General features: G+C 40.8%; 1 protein-coding gene across 7 annotated transcripts in view; it reads right to left on the bottom strand.

Annotated features, from left to right (window-relative positions):
• Positions 1 to 17,048, bottom strand: part of nek6 (NIMA-related kinase 6) — a 339,425-nt gene that overhangs the window by 91,715 nt on the left and 230,662 nt on the right. For all 7 annotated transcript variants that reach the window (XM_072565784.1, XM_072565783.1, XM_072565781.1 and 4 more), the window contains one exon: positions 15,788 to 15,898. In XM_072565784.1, coding sequence (XP_072421885.1) covers positions 15,788 to 15,898 — 111 coding nt within the window. The remainder of the gene's footprint in view (positions 1 to 15,787; positions 15,899 to 17,048) is intronic.

Raw genomic sequence — 17,048 nt, 5'->3', positions numbered from 1 at the left:
CTCACAATGGAATAGTTATTTAAATCAGCTGACATTTAACTAAAAGAGAACCTAATTCCTCATTTGGTTTATGCAGTAAAGTCCCAGGAGGACCAATCTGTAATCCTTCATAAATAATTCATTACAAAGACAATACTGTTGAAAGAAATTTGACAAAGCGTTTGTTGCATGCAGTTGTTACTTGATAATCTGGCCATGTTTGTCACTGGCAAATTCTGCTGGATAAGCAAATCATATTTATTGGAAGATAATTATTCCATACAGGGTGTTAAAATGACTCAGAATTGAAGGAAGTCCACATTAACAAATTTCAATTAAGGAGCTATAACTGAAATCAGTCTCATTTCTGACCTCTTTCCCAGTACTACTATGGGTCAAAAATTGCCTCCTGAACTAATCTAAACTCCAAAAGTGGCAGCATGAAATGTACAACTACCATGTATTATTTCACTTCGTTAAATCACAAATTGTATGTCCCTGGCACATCACAAGCACTCTGCTAAAGATCTGGGTGCCTGACTGTGGCCAGAATTCAAATCCTCTCCTCTACTCTTACTGAATCTTCCTTCCAGGATGCATTATTCTAGCAAGTTCTGGCCAAAGTAACCAAGAAGAGGGACCTATTGAACAATGGTACTGATATCTGGAGTATTTCATGCTGTAACATGAAGATTTTAGAGAGGATCTTGTGCGAAAGGAAATGAGGGTGAATACAAGACAGGAAGCTGCCTGAGACAAATGTGAAATTGTTTTGACACAATGGAAGTGTCTATTGAAACATGGCAACACTGAGGACAAACAATCTGACAGGTAATAGCAAATAGACTATGGCAACATTACCTTGTGCGGTTGGGACCTAGTGCTATGCTAGTGTAGCAGTTTTATTATCCTCTGATCTGATGACTAATTTTCAGCAAAAAGAGGTTCTCTGAGGATGAACACTTAATTAAGTAACTTTTTCAAAAATGTTCTCACCTACTTTCATTTCATAAACAGACCATTTAAACTCTGCATTCGTCACACATCCAAATACTTCAGGAGAGAAACACGGACGGAACCTTCTGGAACCTTGAGTAATGCGGTAGGAAATGTGGGAGGATCTTATGAGAAATCACAGGATGAGGCCTATCCTGACATTGGGAGTAATGAGTCACATCTTCAACCAGAGTTCTGCACATCCAGGTGAAATTCTCACTAGGGTGCAGACCATTGGTTATTGTTGGCCTCATTTACTGCCAATCCCGCCTCATGAATATGCAGCTTCCCATCCTATCATCTGCAGTGAGGAAATGAGAAGATAATAATTCCTGACATAAAAGTCAGAGTGGGAACCTGGTGGCTCCAGCCCCCTATTTGCTCCTCCAGGTTGCCATCTTGGACAATCAGCAACAATGTCTCAGGGTAGAGTCCAGGGCACTGGCCGCATAACCCTCATGCTCATGGACGCTGGCATGTAATAGCAGCCAGCCTCTTCGGACCCTCGTGGCACCTCCTGTTACAGGACGATTTAAAGCTGCAATGTCAAGGGTCACTGGTACCTATCATTGCAATACTGCTGGAAAGAAACTTCACACAAAGGGATAGGCAGCACAGTGGCTTAGTGGTTTGCATTGCTGCCTCACAGCGCCAGGGACCCAGGTTTGATTCCAGCCTTTGGGCGACTGGCTGTGGAGTTTGCACATTCTCCCCGAGTTTGTGTGGATCCCCTCTGGGTGCTCTGGTTTCCTTCCACAATCCAAAGATGTGCAGGTTAGGTGGATTGGCTATGTATGTAGGATCGCAGAGATAGGGTAGGGGAATGGGTCTGGCTGTGATACTTTTCGGAGGGTAGGTGCAGATTCAATGGGCTGAACAGCATTTACCTGCACTGATAGGGTTCTACGGCAGGCATCCAGCTCACCGTTGGAACAGGCTGAATTTTAGGGCTGTTCACTTGCTCGCTTATCTTGAGCCTGCCAGGGTGCTCAGAGTGCCCCTGCCCTGCCTGGCCTTTCTGTATTTTGTCCTTCAGCCAGAGGTACTAAGCTCACATTGCTTCTGGCTGGCCTTGCCATTTAGCACAGACACCAAGCCAGGAAGCTCCTTGGGATTGTCAATCGTCAAGGGAGATGGCTTTTAGTCAAGGCCCTGTGCAAAGTCAATGACAGGTGGCCTCCAATATCAGTCCAGAGGCTCGAATATGGAGTCAGTCAGCATCACCTCCTCATAGGGTGAGGAGCTGAATATAAGGCAGCCCTCCATTCCTCTGGGCTCTTGTTGCCCTATGAGGTAGCTTTGTGCTGTTATAAGAGAAAGGGCCGGATTGAGAAAGATGAAAGTGGGCAACACAGCAGTTTGTACTGGAACAGGTAGGGGGTAAAGTGGTGAGTGAGTGAGTAGGTAGCACAGAGACTATACAGGGTTAGCGGTGTCGACTGTGGGTGCGAGTGAGTGAAGATGTTGCAGAATGAGAGTGGTTGAGTGTGCTCCTCAGTGGAAGGTGTATGCAGGCGAGTGAGTATGAGATTGCAGAGAGAAAATGGTGGATTTCACGCTGGCGGGGTGGGGAACGTCACTGACCTTATTCCCATGGCACTGTGCATTCGTCCAGACACCTGAGATCGCAGTGACGAAGGTGCTAACCTCCGCCTGTATCATGGCCTCCACTGTGAGACCTGGGGGGACAAAGGCTGGCCTCCTGCACAATACCCCTTCCAGCAGGAGTTCCAGGTTCATGTTAACAAAGCAAGGTGCCAGCTGCCCCTTCTCTGCCAAGTGCAGGGCAAATGTCACAAACCATGCAGGGCAGCTTCAGATTGACAACGCTCTGTCGAAGGTGGCACCAGAGATGACAGTCAAACATGGCATATCCTGGCAGTGATGAGTTCTTCTGGGCAACAGTCAGGTCAAATCAAGCTGGAACTGGATAAGAGTATTACCATAGGGACAAAGAAGGTAAGACAATACAGTGAGAGATTTCACTGTGCCTCACGGAGAGAAACCCTTCATGAAATTTAACGAAATTGGCACTTAGCTAAAATACAACAAGGTTCAGCCACAGATTCTGATCAATCCTAATTTGAAGGTTATTATAATCTACTCATATTTGCCTCTCCAGCTGCCCAAAGATGCTAACTCACATTGGGACAACTTTCTGTGGCTAGCAGCAATCCTTTATTATACACCAAGTAGCCAGTAGCTGTCAGGATTGTAACAATTATAGGAATATCACACCTACACTGGATTTACTCAGCATTCACTTTCTAATAGAGATCACAGACTAGCAATCAAGACAACTAGCCAATATTTTCAGGCCCCAGCCCATAGATGTTCAAGTCAATTGTAACATGCTGATTGCCTTCACTGAGATCAATCAATTCAATATAAAGAATTGAGCCCTCAATCTTATTCATATTGTGACAATGTAAACTTCAGAATTTTAATAAATGCTCATGGATTGGAAAAATCAACAAAGATAAACTGTTACACAAGGATCGAAAGAAACAGAATTATCTTTTTTTTTCTCTGGAATAAACGTGTTTCTTAAGATGAAAGAAACAATGAGAAATTAGCATAAATTGGAGTTAAAACAATGTGTGAATTGAGCATCCCCGAAGAAGGAAAATAATTACATTTTTATAGAATCGTAGAATCCCTACAGTGTGGAAGCAGGTCATTTGCCCATTGTGTCCACACCAATCCTCTGAAGAGCACTCCACCCAGACCCACCCCATCCCTGTAACCTGGCATTTCCCATGGCTAATCCACCTAACCTGCACACTATGGGCAATTTAATGTGGCTCATCCATCTGACCTTCATACCTTTGGACTGTGGGAGGAAGCCACAGCACCTAGAGGAAACCCACACACAGACACAGAGAGAATGTGCAAACTTTGCACAGACAGTTGCCCCAAGGTAGAATCAAACTTGTAAGGCAGCAGTGCTAACTTTTGAGCCACATGCTGCCCCTGTTTCTTCAGACACAGGAGGTAACACAGGAGGTAATACTTACTTCATAATCTGCTGCTTCATGATATATGGGCAATTAGTCCTGCCTGCAGAAGCAATATTCTGAAGGGGTTAATTGCAGGAAAAAGCTGTTTTAAACAGAGAGCTAACCCCGAATGTAAGACCATATGACATAGAAGTAGACATTAGGCCTTTCAGCCCTTCGGGTCTGCTCCACAATTCAATCATGTCTGATAAATTCATCAACCCCATTTTCCCACTTTCCCCCCATAATCCTTTACACTCAAGAACCTATCTATCTCAGTCTTAAATATACTCAATGACTTGGCCTCCATAGTCTTCTGTGGCAATGAATTCCATAGATTCACCACTCTCTTGCTGAAGCCGTTTCTCCTTATCTCAGTTCTTTTACTCTAAGGTTATGCCCTCCAGTCCTATGCTCTCTTACCAATGGAAACATTTTCCCAACATCAACTCTATCCAAGCCATTCAGTATTCTGTATGTTTCAATTAGATCCCCTCTCATCCTTTTAAACTCCATCGAGTATAAACCCTGAGTCCTCAAACATTCCCCATATGTTAAGCTTTTCATTCCTGGGACCATTCTCATGAACCTCCTCTAGGACCAGTACATCCTTGCTAAGATATAGGGCCCTAAACTGCGCACAATACTTCAAATGTGGTCTGTAACAAGGAATAGAGGAGCTAGTTTTGATGACAAGGCAAGCTGCAGAGTTGAGGCCTCTGAAAATGTAAGCAGTATTGGGGAAGAAAGAATCTATAGGATATCAATAAACACACTGCTTGAGAGAGAGAGAAAATTGTACAAAAATCCAACACCAGAACAACTCAGCAGCAGAACTTCGAAGAATATCATTGCAGGAGGACTGAACCCTGGAAATTGCCAGAGACAAACTACTATTGGTTGAAATCCTGGTCAGTTTTCACCATTAATCAGGTAATAGCTAAATTGGGTTGCAGGTTTATACTTGTTTATTTGAGGAGTGTTAATAAAGCTAAAATTATTTCAGTATTTGATTGTGAGGTTTCTTTACAAATAGCTGAATTGATGGTAGTTTACCCACAATAACATATACCACAGCAGACAAGTACATTTCTACAAGAGGTTACCTCTCATTCCATGGTCCTTCACTGATGTGGGAAAACTCTGCAATGTTCTAATTATGAATGTTTCTCTACTTACATACTTTCATTTTTGCTGGGTTGTTTTAGCTCAATGCATCATTCCAAGCTTACATTTCTCAAAGCAGACAGTCTTTGTCAAAATATAAAACCTGTGTTCTGAACGCTTTGACTTATAATCAGGGAATTCAGCACACGAGAAGGGTAAAATTACATGGAAATTTGCCTGCTTCAAGAAAATGGGATGGAAATTATTGGTCAAAGAATAAAATGTTCCCCTTGAATTCCTGAAGGCTTCGTGTGCTGCAAGACAATCATTCTGCCATACTAACCAGAATGAGAGGTGCCTCTCCCTCAATGTCTTGACCGTACATGGTAGCATGAACTTCCATACCACTCTGTATTGCAGATGAAATTGATGAGATGTCTTTTTTGATCAGTCCAACCTCCCAGACATCTTTAGGAAAGAAAACTCAACCAGCAGACTGATATTAAAGCCGAAGTGCGTGCGACATCACCTGAGTGCACCCTTTTATCTATGACACTACCCTCCATGAATAATATGCTCCACATTTGTGCATAATAATTGCAACATGCTTCTATCATTATACTCTCTTCTAAAAATATTGCTCCTTCTCTGGGTGCAAATATGTTTCTATCATATGTTCCAGAGCTTCAACCTGTTGTCTCCCAAACCTCCAAGACATCTCTATCTAATTGTCATAATGAAATCTGGCAAGTGGCTCATGAAATTCCAATGGAAGGTCAGTCAGGTATTAGAAAAACTCAGGCTAAAATACTAATATATGTTAGAGGGCAAGATTATAGAAAAATGTAGTCAAATTTTGCAAAGCACACTATACATGTCAGGTAGTAAGGAAAACCCACCCCTCAATGAACCCTGTGTTTTTAATTTCAATACCAGCTTTTGAGGAACCACTACGCAAGAAGGTCTTAATAGATTTTCAAGGACCCATGATTGAAACCAGGAATGCAAACCAGCAGTTTCAGATGTTTCCACACACTTTCCTGAAGCAGTAACTTTAAGGAAAAATACTGCAAAAATGGTCAGAGGATAGCTCAGTTCAATGTTTAATAAGATGTGAATTACACAAAGAAATAGAATCAGAGCAAGGATCAAATTTTCAAGAAAATGTTGACTAGTTTGAGAATTTTTAAAAATGTACATTTTCAACTTATAACCCGCAATCTCCAGGTACACTGGAAAGGTAATGGCAACATTTGAAGAGTTTATTGTCACGAATTTCAAAATGACATTGAATTCCTTTGTTAATATTCGTCATTAAGGATCTTCCTAATGAGTCCACAGGGATTAGTCCTTTTGAAGTAATATATAATGAGAGGTGAAGTGAGAGTACCACTTAAATTAAATTTGATAAACTAAAATTAAGAACCAACACTTACCAATTATATCTCAAATTTATGAGAGAAACTAACCAATACAGGAGTTAACTGAAAAACTGATTTGTGGGAACAAGCCAAGTAAAATGGCTGAGACTGTACATGATGGTCATGTGGGGGACATGTTACCTATAAAGCAATACCCTTACAGACTCACTTGAAAGAAATTAGCACAGGTGAGAAAAGAGATTAAGTTCATGAGGACAATGTCATTAGTCACTGAGGCGGTACGGTGGCACAGTGGTTAGCACTGCTGCCTCACAGCGCCAGAAACCCGGGTTCAATTCCCGCCTTCGGTGACTGACTATGTGGAGTTTGTACATTCTCCCAGTGTCTGCGTGGGTTTCCTCCAGGTGCTCCGGTTTCCTCCCACAGTACAAAAATGTGCAGGCCAGGTGAATCGACCATCCTAAATTGCCCGTAGTGTTAAGTGCATTAGTCAGAGGGAAATGGGTCTGGGTGGGTTACTCTTTGGAGGGTCGGTATGGACTGGTTGGGCTGAAGGGCCTCTTTCCATACTGTAATAAATCTAATCATTATCTCTTATGATGCTGCTGAAATCCAATAAGTCATAAAGATTCTATATTTATTTTCATTAAGTCAATGTTTTGGGGAGCTATAGAATTTATAGCTATGTTGGGTTATATTGAAATAGATTAACTTATTTTATTTTATCTTAATTTGTTTTGTTTAATAAACTTCTGTTTTATTGTTAAAATCAAATGTGCAACTTTGCATGTTTGTGTTTCTGTAAGAGATCATCTCATTAAAACCAAAACAAACAAAACATGACCAATATATGATTTCAGTCTAGGATCTGACCTGTCCAGTAACAACTTCAGCTGGGAATATAATAATAGACATTATAGAATGAAGGCTATCGTTGTTCTTGTTGCTGTCTGGGGCTCAGCCAGTATTGGAATCAAACCCACACTGTTGGCATCACTGTGCATCACAAACTAGCCATAGGTGTTCCTAGCGAATTGCTATTGCTCATATTCCAATATCAAATATCCGTGCGGGGAGAAGGCCAACATTTGAGCATATGTTGCTGACTGGAATGACAGCAGTCTCAGACAAATCGATCGAGCCATTGTCATTTCATGGATTGTAAAGCTGGGCTCTCATTTGTTACGACAACATCTGGAGGGGGGAATAAACTCCTCTCTTTTCTCTTCTGAGATTGGTTATAAGAAAGATTGAATTTTTTTTAAAGATGTAATTTTTACCAATTCAGTGTGTACTTGACCATGTGTATAGCTATATGAAGAAAAATGTCAGAATTATCTCTTGAATAACCAAAATTAATGAATTAGTTTTATCCCATATTCATTCAAGTAAAACATAAAATTTATTAAAATGATAAAACCTATTATAAAACATGCAATACATTCAGGCACACTAGCAAGCAAAGGAGAACAAGTTATAGACGTGTGTGTGTGTGTGTGTTGACCAGATTACTTACAACGTGGAAACGTGTGAGAGAGAGAGAGTGGGTGGCACGGGATGGTGAAAGAATGTTAAACTCAATGACTAGAACATTGTATATATTCCACGGTCTTAAAGTTCTAGTCACGTTTGTTCTGGAGACAGTCTCTCCTAAACCCCAGCCCTACAGTTTATATGCCTTGGTGCTGTGGAACTTCAGGATCCTTTTAATTTAAAATTCTTCATCGCTGTGATGTATTCTAACTTATCACAGAGATGGAGCCACAGCCTGAAGAGAAAACTATTGAGAGACAGCTACTGTTACTATTTCACATGGCATACCTTTTTTCATGTTATGCTCCCTCTGTAACAATCATTCAGGTCTATAAACATTGCCTTTCACAAGGGGGAGTTTCAATCGTGTAATAGCTCTCTATTGGCACACAATGAGAACAATTAATATTAATACAGGAGTTCTCCCATTGCCAAAGCTACCAAGATGCAACTGAGACAAATAGGGAAGTCTTCGGTATTCTTTTACATAATGGGTTTCCTTGGTCTCTGGCTGTTCCTGCAGATGAGGTAGCTGTTGTTTATTACCTAAAAGTTATTTTCCTAAATCACGTATAATGGCAAATGTGAAATTCTGCAGGGGCACGGTCCAGACACTTCTCCTGTTAATCTACATCAGAGGCTTTTAAAAACTTGGCAAGTCTTGTATGTCTGGTGGCCTCTGCAGCCATTTTAAAACAGTTTCCTGGTTCATTGAAAAGCATTTTCTTTTAACAAAAATCCCAGATTTAAAAAAACAGTTGTGGACTTAAAGATTATATATATATTACAACTTTATGACACACAGATCACCGAAATGGCTGGTGCAATGTCAGCTATTAGATAGTAAAATCACTGAATTATTTAAGAGTGAGGTAAAAGCCTCAAGTGCTGTTCCTACTTCACCTGGCAGTCTGTTTACCTGCTATTGAGGAGCGAAAACTCAATAGTCTTTACAAAGCTTCCCATGTTGCAAACCTGCAATCTCCAATTCCCTTAAAAAATCAAAGGCAGTAGCTCCATGGAAGATCCACCAGCTCCACATTCTCACGCCCCCCCCCACAGATTACGCACCATCCTACCATCCTAACTTGGAGATAGACTGTTGTTCCTTTCTTGCCACTAGGTCAAATTGCTGGAACTCCTTCCTAACAGCTCTGTGGTGTCATTACTACCAAACCTCATGAAGACGGCACACCAGCAACTTCTCAAGGGCAATCCGAGAATGGGTGGTAAGTACTGGCCTTAGCGGTCATGTCCACATCCCAGAAGCAAATAAAAAACATCACACTCATTTTAAACAGATTCCAAGACAATAACAGGAATAAGCACAAATCAGCAGATTTGAAAACCCTGGTACAATAAGTTATTAGCTGAATTTGGCTGCTCTCTTCAGTCTGCCATGTTCTTATACATTTACAACCAGGTTCTGTGGATGGTGCTGACAGATTTCACCTTGCCAGCTCTCTGCCTCCATACAGTAGCATGGTGCCCTTTAACATCAAATATGATGAACCACCTTCAGCCTGCTTCATTCAACATGAGCAACACCGAATTTGGCAGTGCTTCGGCGAGAAGAAAGCTTGTTAAATGGTTAATACAGCCCTTTAAACACTGTTCGCTGCAGATGCAGTAGACGCACTCCTCAGGTAACCCACTGTATAGCAAAGGTTGCACAGAATCAGGAGAATATGCAAATCCCAAATATTGGGATTGCAGGCAGCAGAACTAGTCCTCCCACACAGTCTACCCTTGATTTGCATAAGATCAGTGCTTTGTAGCAACAGAAGTAATCAGACAATATTGCATTGTAGTTGGGGTGCATTGATGGACAGGAATGGCAGATTGCGCTCACTGATTCATGATCGGAGTCTGCCAGTTATTTACTTACCCACCAACACAGTGAACATTTTAGTCCCTATGCATCTACTAGATATTAACATCAGAACTAAGCTGTTAGTTATTGTATTTTAGAACGGTCTTAATACATAGTGTAACAAATGTTAACATTGATTTCTGTTGACTGTCTTTGTGATAGTTCAGATGATTCCCACACTCAGATTCTTCTATCATTCATCATCAAAGGACAAAACATTTTTTATCGTAGCAGTCCATGGAGTATCTGCAGAGGATATTGATCCATATGGGATACAATGACAGGGAGTGCTATTTTAAATTCTACAGTGACATCAAGATAAAATATTAATGCTTGCTCACTCACTTCAGATTACACATGACACTTACGTTGTAGATCGCATATGAATTCACACAGATGTGCCTCTTTATGATAAAAATCAAAGGAACACACTTTCCAATCTTGTCACATTTTATGCTGGCTTTTAAATTACACCAGCCATAAATTTCTAGCATTCAATAAAGACTGATAATACTTTCACTGCTCACTAAAATGACAGATGCAATTCAAGAAGAGCATAATAATCGATGCTTCGTCGCTCTTTAGCTTCTGCTCAGAAGGTTTGACATCAGACGGGTTGAATACTTTCTCTTTATAAAATGTTCAGATCCACCAAAGAATATTAATGTCCTGAGTGTTTGGCACCAAACCATGTGTGTGCCAGACAGTGACAATGGCAATACATGAAGGTGAACTAGCCAGTTATGTGGCTACCAAGTAATAGTGTTGCAATGTAATAACTCTCTCCTTTCCACCCTCCCCTGACACCCAACTCCGTGAGTAAATGCTTATTATGAAACGAAAACCCACACAATGGTACCTCTGTTTTGATCTCTATGATAAGTTGCTTAATCTTATCTGTGATCATAGTCAGAGTACCTCAAGGAATCTTAGTGTCCATGGGCTACAAGAAAGAAATCAGTTATAATTCTCAGTTAGAAGTAGTCAATCATCAATCCCTGCAGAAATGTGTATAATGTAAACATCACTTGATGACAGGTGAAAATCAGCTATCTGTTCAAATGCAAAGATACGGAGCAACGGTTACTTGGATGAGGCACAAATGGGATGAGGCTCTTAAGAAGCTTATGGCTCAAATGAGTCAGCATCTTCAGGACAGGAAAGACACTTGGTGGAAAATGTAGCTTTAAAACAGCAACAAACTTCAGTGAAGCTTTCAAGGGCAGACTGTAAAGGCTAGCTTTCCTGATTACATGATAAGAAGCGAAAGGTCAAGCAAGTTTAACTTGTACATCTTTAATACTATGAATGGACCTCAGCCTTCCTAAAACCACCACATGAAGCTCACTGCATGAACGAATTGGTGGCTCTTGAACAGAAACCAGAGCCTGAAGCTCAATGTATTATGCATCTGGCAGGTATTACATCAAATCCACTGAAATAAAAAATAAAATATAACTTCTTGGAGACAGAATTACTGCTCAATTGAAGGAAAAGTCCATATAAACAAATTGCTAAGTTCCCTTCTTTGTTGACATGAATCTTTGTTGCAAGTGTATTCAGGGACTTTTCTGTCATGTCCTTTGAGATTGTGATCGTATCTTGCACGTTTGATTTTATAATAACTAAAGACAGTGCTCCCCTTAATATTTTGGTTCTTGTGGCAGGGCTAAGCAAAGTGGTAATCAATACTTACAATCATAAAGTATGTTTTATCATTATAAATTTTCCTATTCATCTTTCGTCAGGATTAGTGATTTGCAGAAAAGTTAGTGAGTTGACAGAAACTTTGAACAAAGTCAATTGTTGGGTTAGAATATTTGTTTAACGACGATGAACCTAAAAGAGCCCATGCTCTATTTTCTAAAGGTGTAAGGTCCATTGTTTAATGGTTTCCATCAAGGTAACACCATTTTGCATTATTTAACTGGCCACTTGGATCTCTCAACAACCTCTCCAGGTTTGTTCAGTGTGCCTACATTTAGTAATGCATGCCCCCATTGATCAGGGAAAATGCTTTTGGGTTTCCACAGTCTGTGTATGACATACACAGCCAATGATACTCATACAATACAAATCCATCCTCAAAGCAATGCGAAAAACCAAAGTTGACCACCAGAATCAAGCAGAATGAAATACGACAATGACACAAGAGGTCATGACTCAGAAGATGCTTGACACAAGTTCAGGTCTCACATGAGGCACCTTCACTTAGGTCTACATTTGGTGAAACCTGTTGTTCCTGAACACTCTGCTGCAGCACCTGGATTCAAGCCAGAATGGAAAACTCTCAAAAGCTAATTAGCAAATGGAATTATTGTTGGGGGAAGCATCAGCTAAGGGCAGACTACTCCAAAAGGCTGTTCTGAAGTTTTGACATGCAATGTTTGCATTTGTATATCTTTAAATAACACTCCAGGTTATTTCTTCAACTGATGACATGTGCTTAGGTTTTGAAATACTTCTATAAAATTCCAAATCAATGCAGGCAAACTACACAAAGAAATGAAAGAAAACTAGAAAATGACAGTCAATGTCAAACATCTCTTTCTCAAAATAAAAGTCTAGACTCTTCAGTCCTTGCACACAAGGGATGACCTTATAGAGGTTTATAAAATCATGACAGACATAGATAAGGTGAATAGCCAAGGTCTTTTTACCAGGGCAGGGGAGTCCAAACTTGAGACCCAGACAGATACCCAGCGACTACGACAAGAACTGAATGACATCACAGGTTCTAAAAAGAGACAGTGCAAGATAGCAGACGATGACACATCCCTCCCAGATTGTTTCAACGTTTCTATGCTCACTTTGAGCAGAATTTCGGCAGAGAGGTAACACCTATTCTGACAGGTCCTGACGAACTCATTCCAGCAGTCACTGTATCAGAGGTCAGATCAGTTTTCCTTCGTGTGAACCAAAGGAAAGCAATGGGACCAAACGGAGTACCTTGCACTCACAGCATGCGCAGATCAACTGGCAGGCTCTTCTCAACCTCTCCCTGCAGCAGACCACTGTCCCTGCTTGTTTCAAGAGGCCAACATCATCCCTCTGCCTAAGAAGCTCATGCAGCATGTCTCAATGACTACCGGCCAGTGGCCCTAACTTCGGTGGTCATGAGTGCTTTGAAAGGCAGGTCATGGCATCAATCAACTCCAGCCTCCCCACTATTCTTGAGCCACTCCAATTTGCCTATCAGACCAACATATCCACGTCAGATGCCATATCACTTGCCCTTCACTCCTCCCTAGAACATCTTGACACCAAGAACAGCTACGTAAGAATCCTACTTATTGACTACAGTTCAGCCTTCAACACTATTATCCCCTCGAGACTGGTTACTAAACTTAGTGATCTTGGATTAAGCCCCACTCTCTGCAACTGGATCCTCAGTTTCCTGATCCACAGGCCACAATCAGTGAAGATTGGGGACATTATTTCATCATCACAAACACTCAACACTGGAGCCCCCTACTGTACTCACTGTATACCCATGACTGGGTCGCCAAATACCAGACTAATGCCATTTACAACTTCACTGATGACACCACCATAATCGGTCAAATCTCAGATGGCGATGAACCAGACTACAGATGGGAGGCGGATGTTCTGGAAAAATGAGAACAACCTAGCTCTCAATGCTGGCAAAACCAAGGAACTCATTATTGACTTTCGGCGTGATGTTACTCATGCCCCTCTACACATTAACAGCACAGAGGTGGAACAAGTGGAGAGTGTCAAGCTCCTGAGAGTGATCATCCACAACAAGCTTTCTTGGACTCTTCATGTGGTCGCACTGGTTACAAAGGCAGAACAACGACTCTTCTTCCTCAGGCAGCTGAGGAAATTTGGCATGACAGCGAATATCCTTGCCAACTCTTATAGGTGCACCATCGAGAGCATTATCACTACTGGCATGGCAAATGTACCATTCAAGCTCGGAGACAGTTACAGAGAGTGGTGAACTTGGCCCAGACAATCACAAAAGTCAACCTCCCATCTATTGAATCCAGTAGGCAAGACAAAGCTTTTGTTGGTACAAGTGACAATAAATTCAATTCAATTCAATTCATTTCAATTCAAATTCAATTCAATTCAGATTCAATTCAATTCAAACTAGGGGGCATATATTTAAGGTAAGGGAAAGAATTAAAAAGAGACCGGAGGGGCAACGTTTTCGCACATAAGGGTGGTGAGTATATGTAACGAGGTGCCAGAGAAAGTGGTAGAAACGAGTACAATTTCATTTAAAGGACATTTGGACAGGTATATGAAAGGAAAGGTTTAGAAGGAAATGGGCCAAATGTTGGCAAGTGGGATCAATCCAGTTTAGGAACCGGGTCAGTATGGATGAGTTGGGCCAAAGGATCTGTTTCTGTCCAGTATGACTCCGAGTTCTGCAACTTAATTTTGCTCTTCTAACCTGAACAGGTTGTCACTTCCCAAATCGGCATCTAATGTCAACAGCAGTAAATAGTTGAATCCTTCTTTTCGAGGCTTGCAGCCCTGCTGCAGAACCAAAAGGGCTCTTACTAAAGGTGCAGCACATGTGACTGCACCAAAGATAAGCGATATCTCCTCATACTTCTCCAATTTACTCTGAAACCTTTGTCCTCCTTCAATGCCTCTTCACTTTTGTCCTACTAGGTGGGATAGTGTTATAATTTAGATAGCTAGGCAAAAAAGAATGGAACTGGAGCCTAGTCTTTGAACAGAGACACCTGGTACATATTGTACACCTCATGATCCACTTACTAGACTTTCAGCCAGTTCAAATCTGCACAAAAACAAGGTAAAATAGTGGCACCATGATAATCCAGTGACTCACGCTAATGCTCTGGCAGTATGGTTTCAAATCCCATTACAGCAACTGGTCAAATTCATATGTAATTAACAGATCTGAAATAAGAAGCTGGTGACCAGGACAGCCATTATCAATTGTTGTAAAAGCCGTTGTGGTTCACTAGTGTCTTTTTGAGAAGGAAATGTGTCATCCTTAACCAGTCTGGCCAACATCTGACTGAAAACCTCAGCAATGTGGTTGATCGTCAATGACCCTCTGAAGGTCACTCAGCTTACGAGAAATTAAAAATCACGCAACACCAGGTTATAGTCCAACAGGTTTAATTGAAAGCACACTAGCTTTCAGAGTGTCGCTCCTTCATCACTATCACCTGATCAAGGAGTGATGTTCCGAAAGCTAGTGTGCTTCCAATTAAACCTGTTGGACTATAACCTGGTGTTGCGTGATTTTTAACTTTGTACACCCCAGTCCAACACCGGCATCTCCAAATCATGACTATGAGAAATTAGACGTGGACAAATGCTGGCCTTGCTAGTGATGCCCACAAACCATGGAAGATAAAACAAAAACCATCAGTTATTGCCCACCATCTGAATACAATTAAACAAGGGATTAATTTAAAGCTAATAGACGGCACTCCCTAATTCTATTCTGATCTATCAGTCGTAGTCAGAAAGTCACCTGCCCTCACTTACTCCAGCCTCCCCTCCATAAACCTTTCCATCTCTCTTTGTCCTTTTAGAGGCTCCTTGATCTACCTTTATAGTCATAGTTTTGGGCCCAAGCCATTAAATCTCCTGATGTGGGTCAATGTTAAACGTTGTTTGATTTTATTAAGTGCCTTAGGTCTTATTTCAACATTATAGGGGCTATATAAGAACAATTTTTTTTTTGCTTATGATTCCAATTAGCCTGCTGTTGATTTCCAGATATTGCTGTTTGTTTCAGATTCCCAGCATTTTCAGTTTTTTTTCTTGTCAATCCCTGCAGAAACTGAACAATACTACTAATGTGTTCACTCAGTTAGTGCCATTTTTTCAGCATTGAAACATCTTGATAAGTTGCCCAAGGATAATTCTGACACTTGACTTGGTAAAAGCTGTACTCTGCTCACCTTAATCATCTGAGAGAGATCGCCTGCATCTGCTAACTCCAGAACGATGTTCAACTCATTGTCCTCAATAAATGAGTCCAAGTACTTAATTATGTTGGGGTGATTCAATTGCTGCAGGATAAAGAGAGCAAAATAAATGACTGTTATAGTAAACTGGCTTCACGATAATGATTCTGACTTGTCTCTTCGATTAACATTATTTGGATGGCTTTGATTCAATTTTTAAGAAAATGTCACTTAGAATCCATTACCCAAACACCATTACACACTATGAGGAATATGTTTAGCATTACACACAAGAGAACAAATTATTAACAGAAGAGATAACAACATCACCTCATTAATATGAAAATGATCCACCCTGACTGTATTTAAAGAGGGACAGCTAATTACAAGGTATTATCCATATTTGTCAATTTCTTCACAAGGAAACTCGGCATACCTACTGCAAACATTCCATCTCCAAAATTGATGAAAATTCCTCATCAATTTTCTCTAGAATCATTGGAGTATTAGCCCTGCACCACTCTTTAATTGCCCTCACGAATCAGACATTCTGCCTTATCTCATGAACACTTTTGTGCAGATTATGAGGATCATGCATGTTATTTAAATTTAATATTCTTTGAATCACCTTTTTTTTGGCAGTTATTTTAACACTGAAAAGCAGAAGACATGGAGGCATTTCTAAGCAAACTGTCTCAGAGTGGGCGAGATGTGAACCCAGACCTCCTGGCTCAGAGATGGAGGCACTGCCACTATGCTACAAGAGCCCTCTCTTTACAGAAGACGTAGACACCAAGTCCCACAGTGAGAGTTAGCTGAGTTAATATGGGAAGATATCCAGTCATTAACTCAAGAGTACTTCTGCGATCATAATCTTTCTACTGCACTTGGCAATTAACCTCAAACAAAAATGAAAATTTCTGGAATTTGAATCCTGTGACCCTCCTTCAGAGTGCTGAAAGCTCACAACTCGAAACATTAACTCTGATTTCTCTCCACAGATCTGCCAGACCTGCTGAATTTCTCCTCAATTTCTACTTGGGCTTCAGATCTCCAGCATCCGCAGCTCTTGGTTTTATTGTAGTAACTAATCCTGACTCAGTCACATTTAAGAAGTGGATTTCAGTGAGACTGTTGAGCCCTGAATAACAAACTAAAATTAGCCATTTTCCCCTCGCTCTACATCAATCATATTGAGGTATTAATGATTTCAGCATTGACTAATAGAGTTAAAATAGCACAGTAAATATCCAAT

The sequence above is a fragment of the Chiloscyllium punctatum genome, chromosome 49 (genome assembly GCF_047496795.1).
Source record: "Chiloscyllium punctatum isolate Juve2018m chromosome 49, sChiPun1.3, whole genome shotgun sequence".
Lineage (NCBI taxonomy): Eukaryota > Metazoa > Chordata > Chondrichthyes > Orectolobiformes > Hemiscylliidae > Chiloscyllium > Chiloscyllium punctatum.
This window is presented reverse-complemented; position numbering and strand designations above follow the sequence as displayed.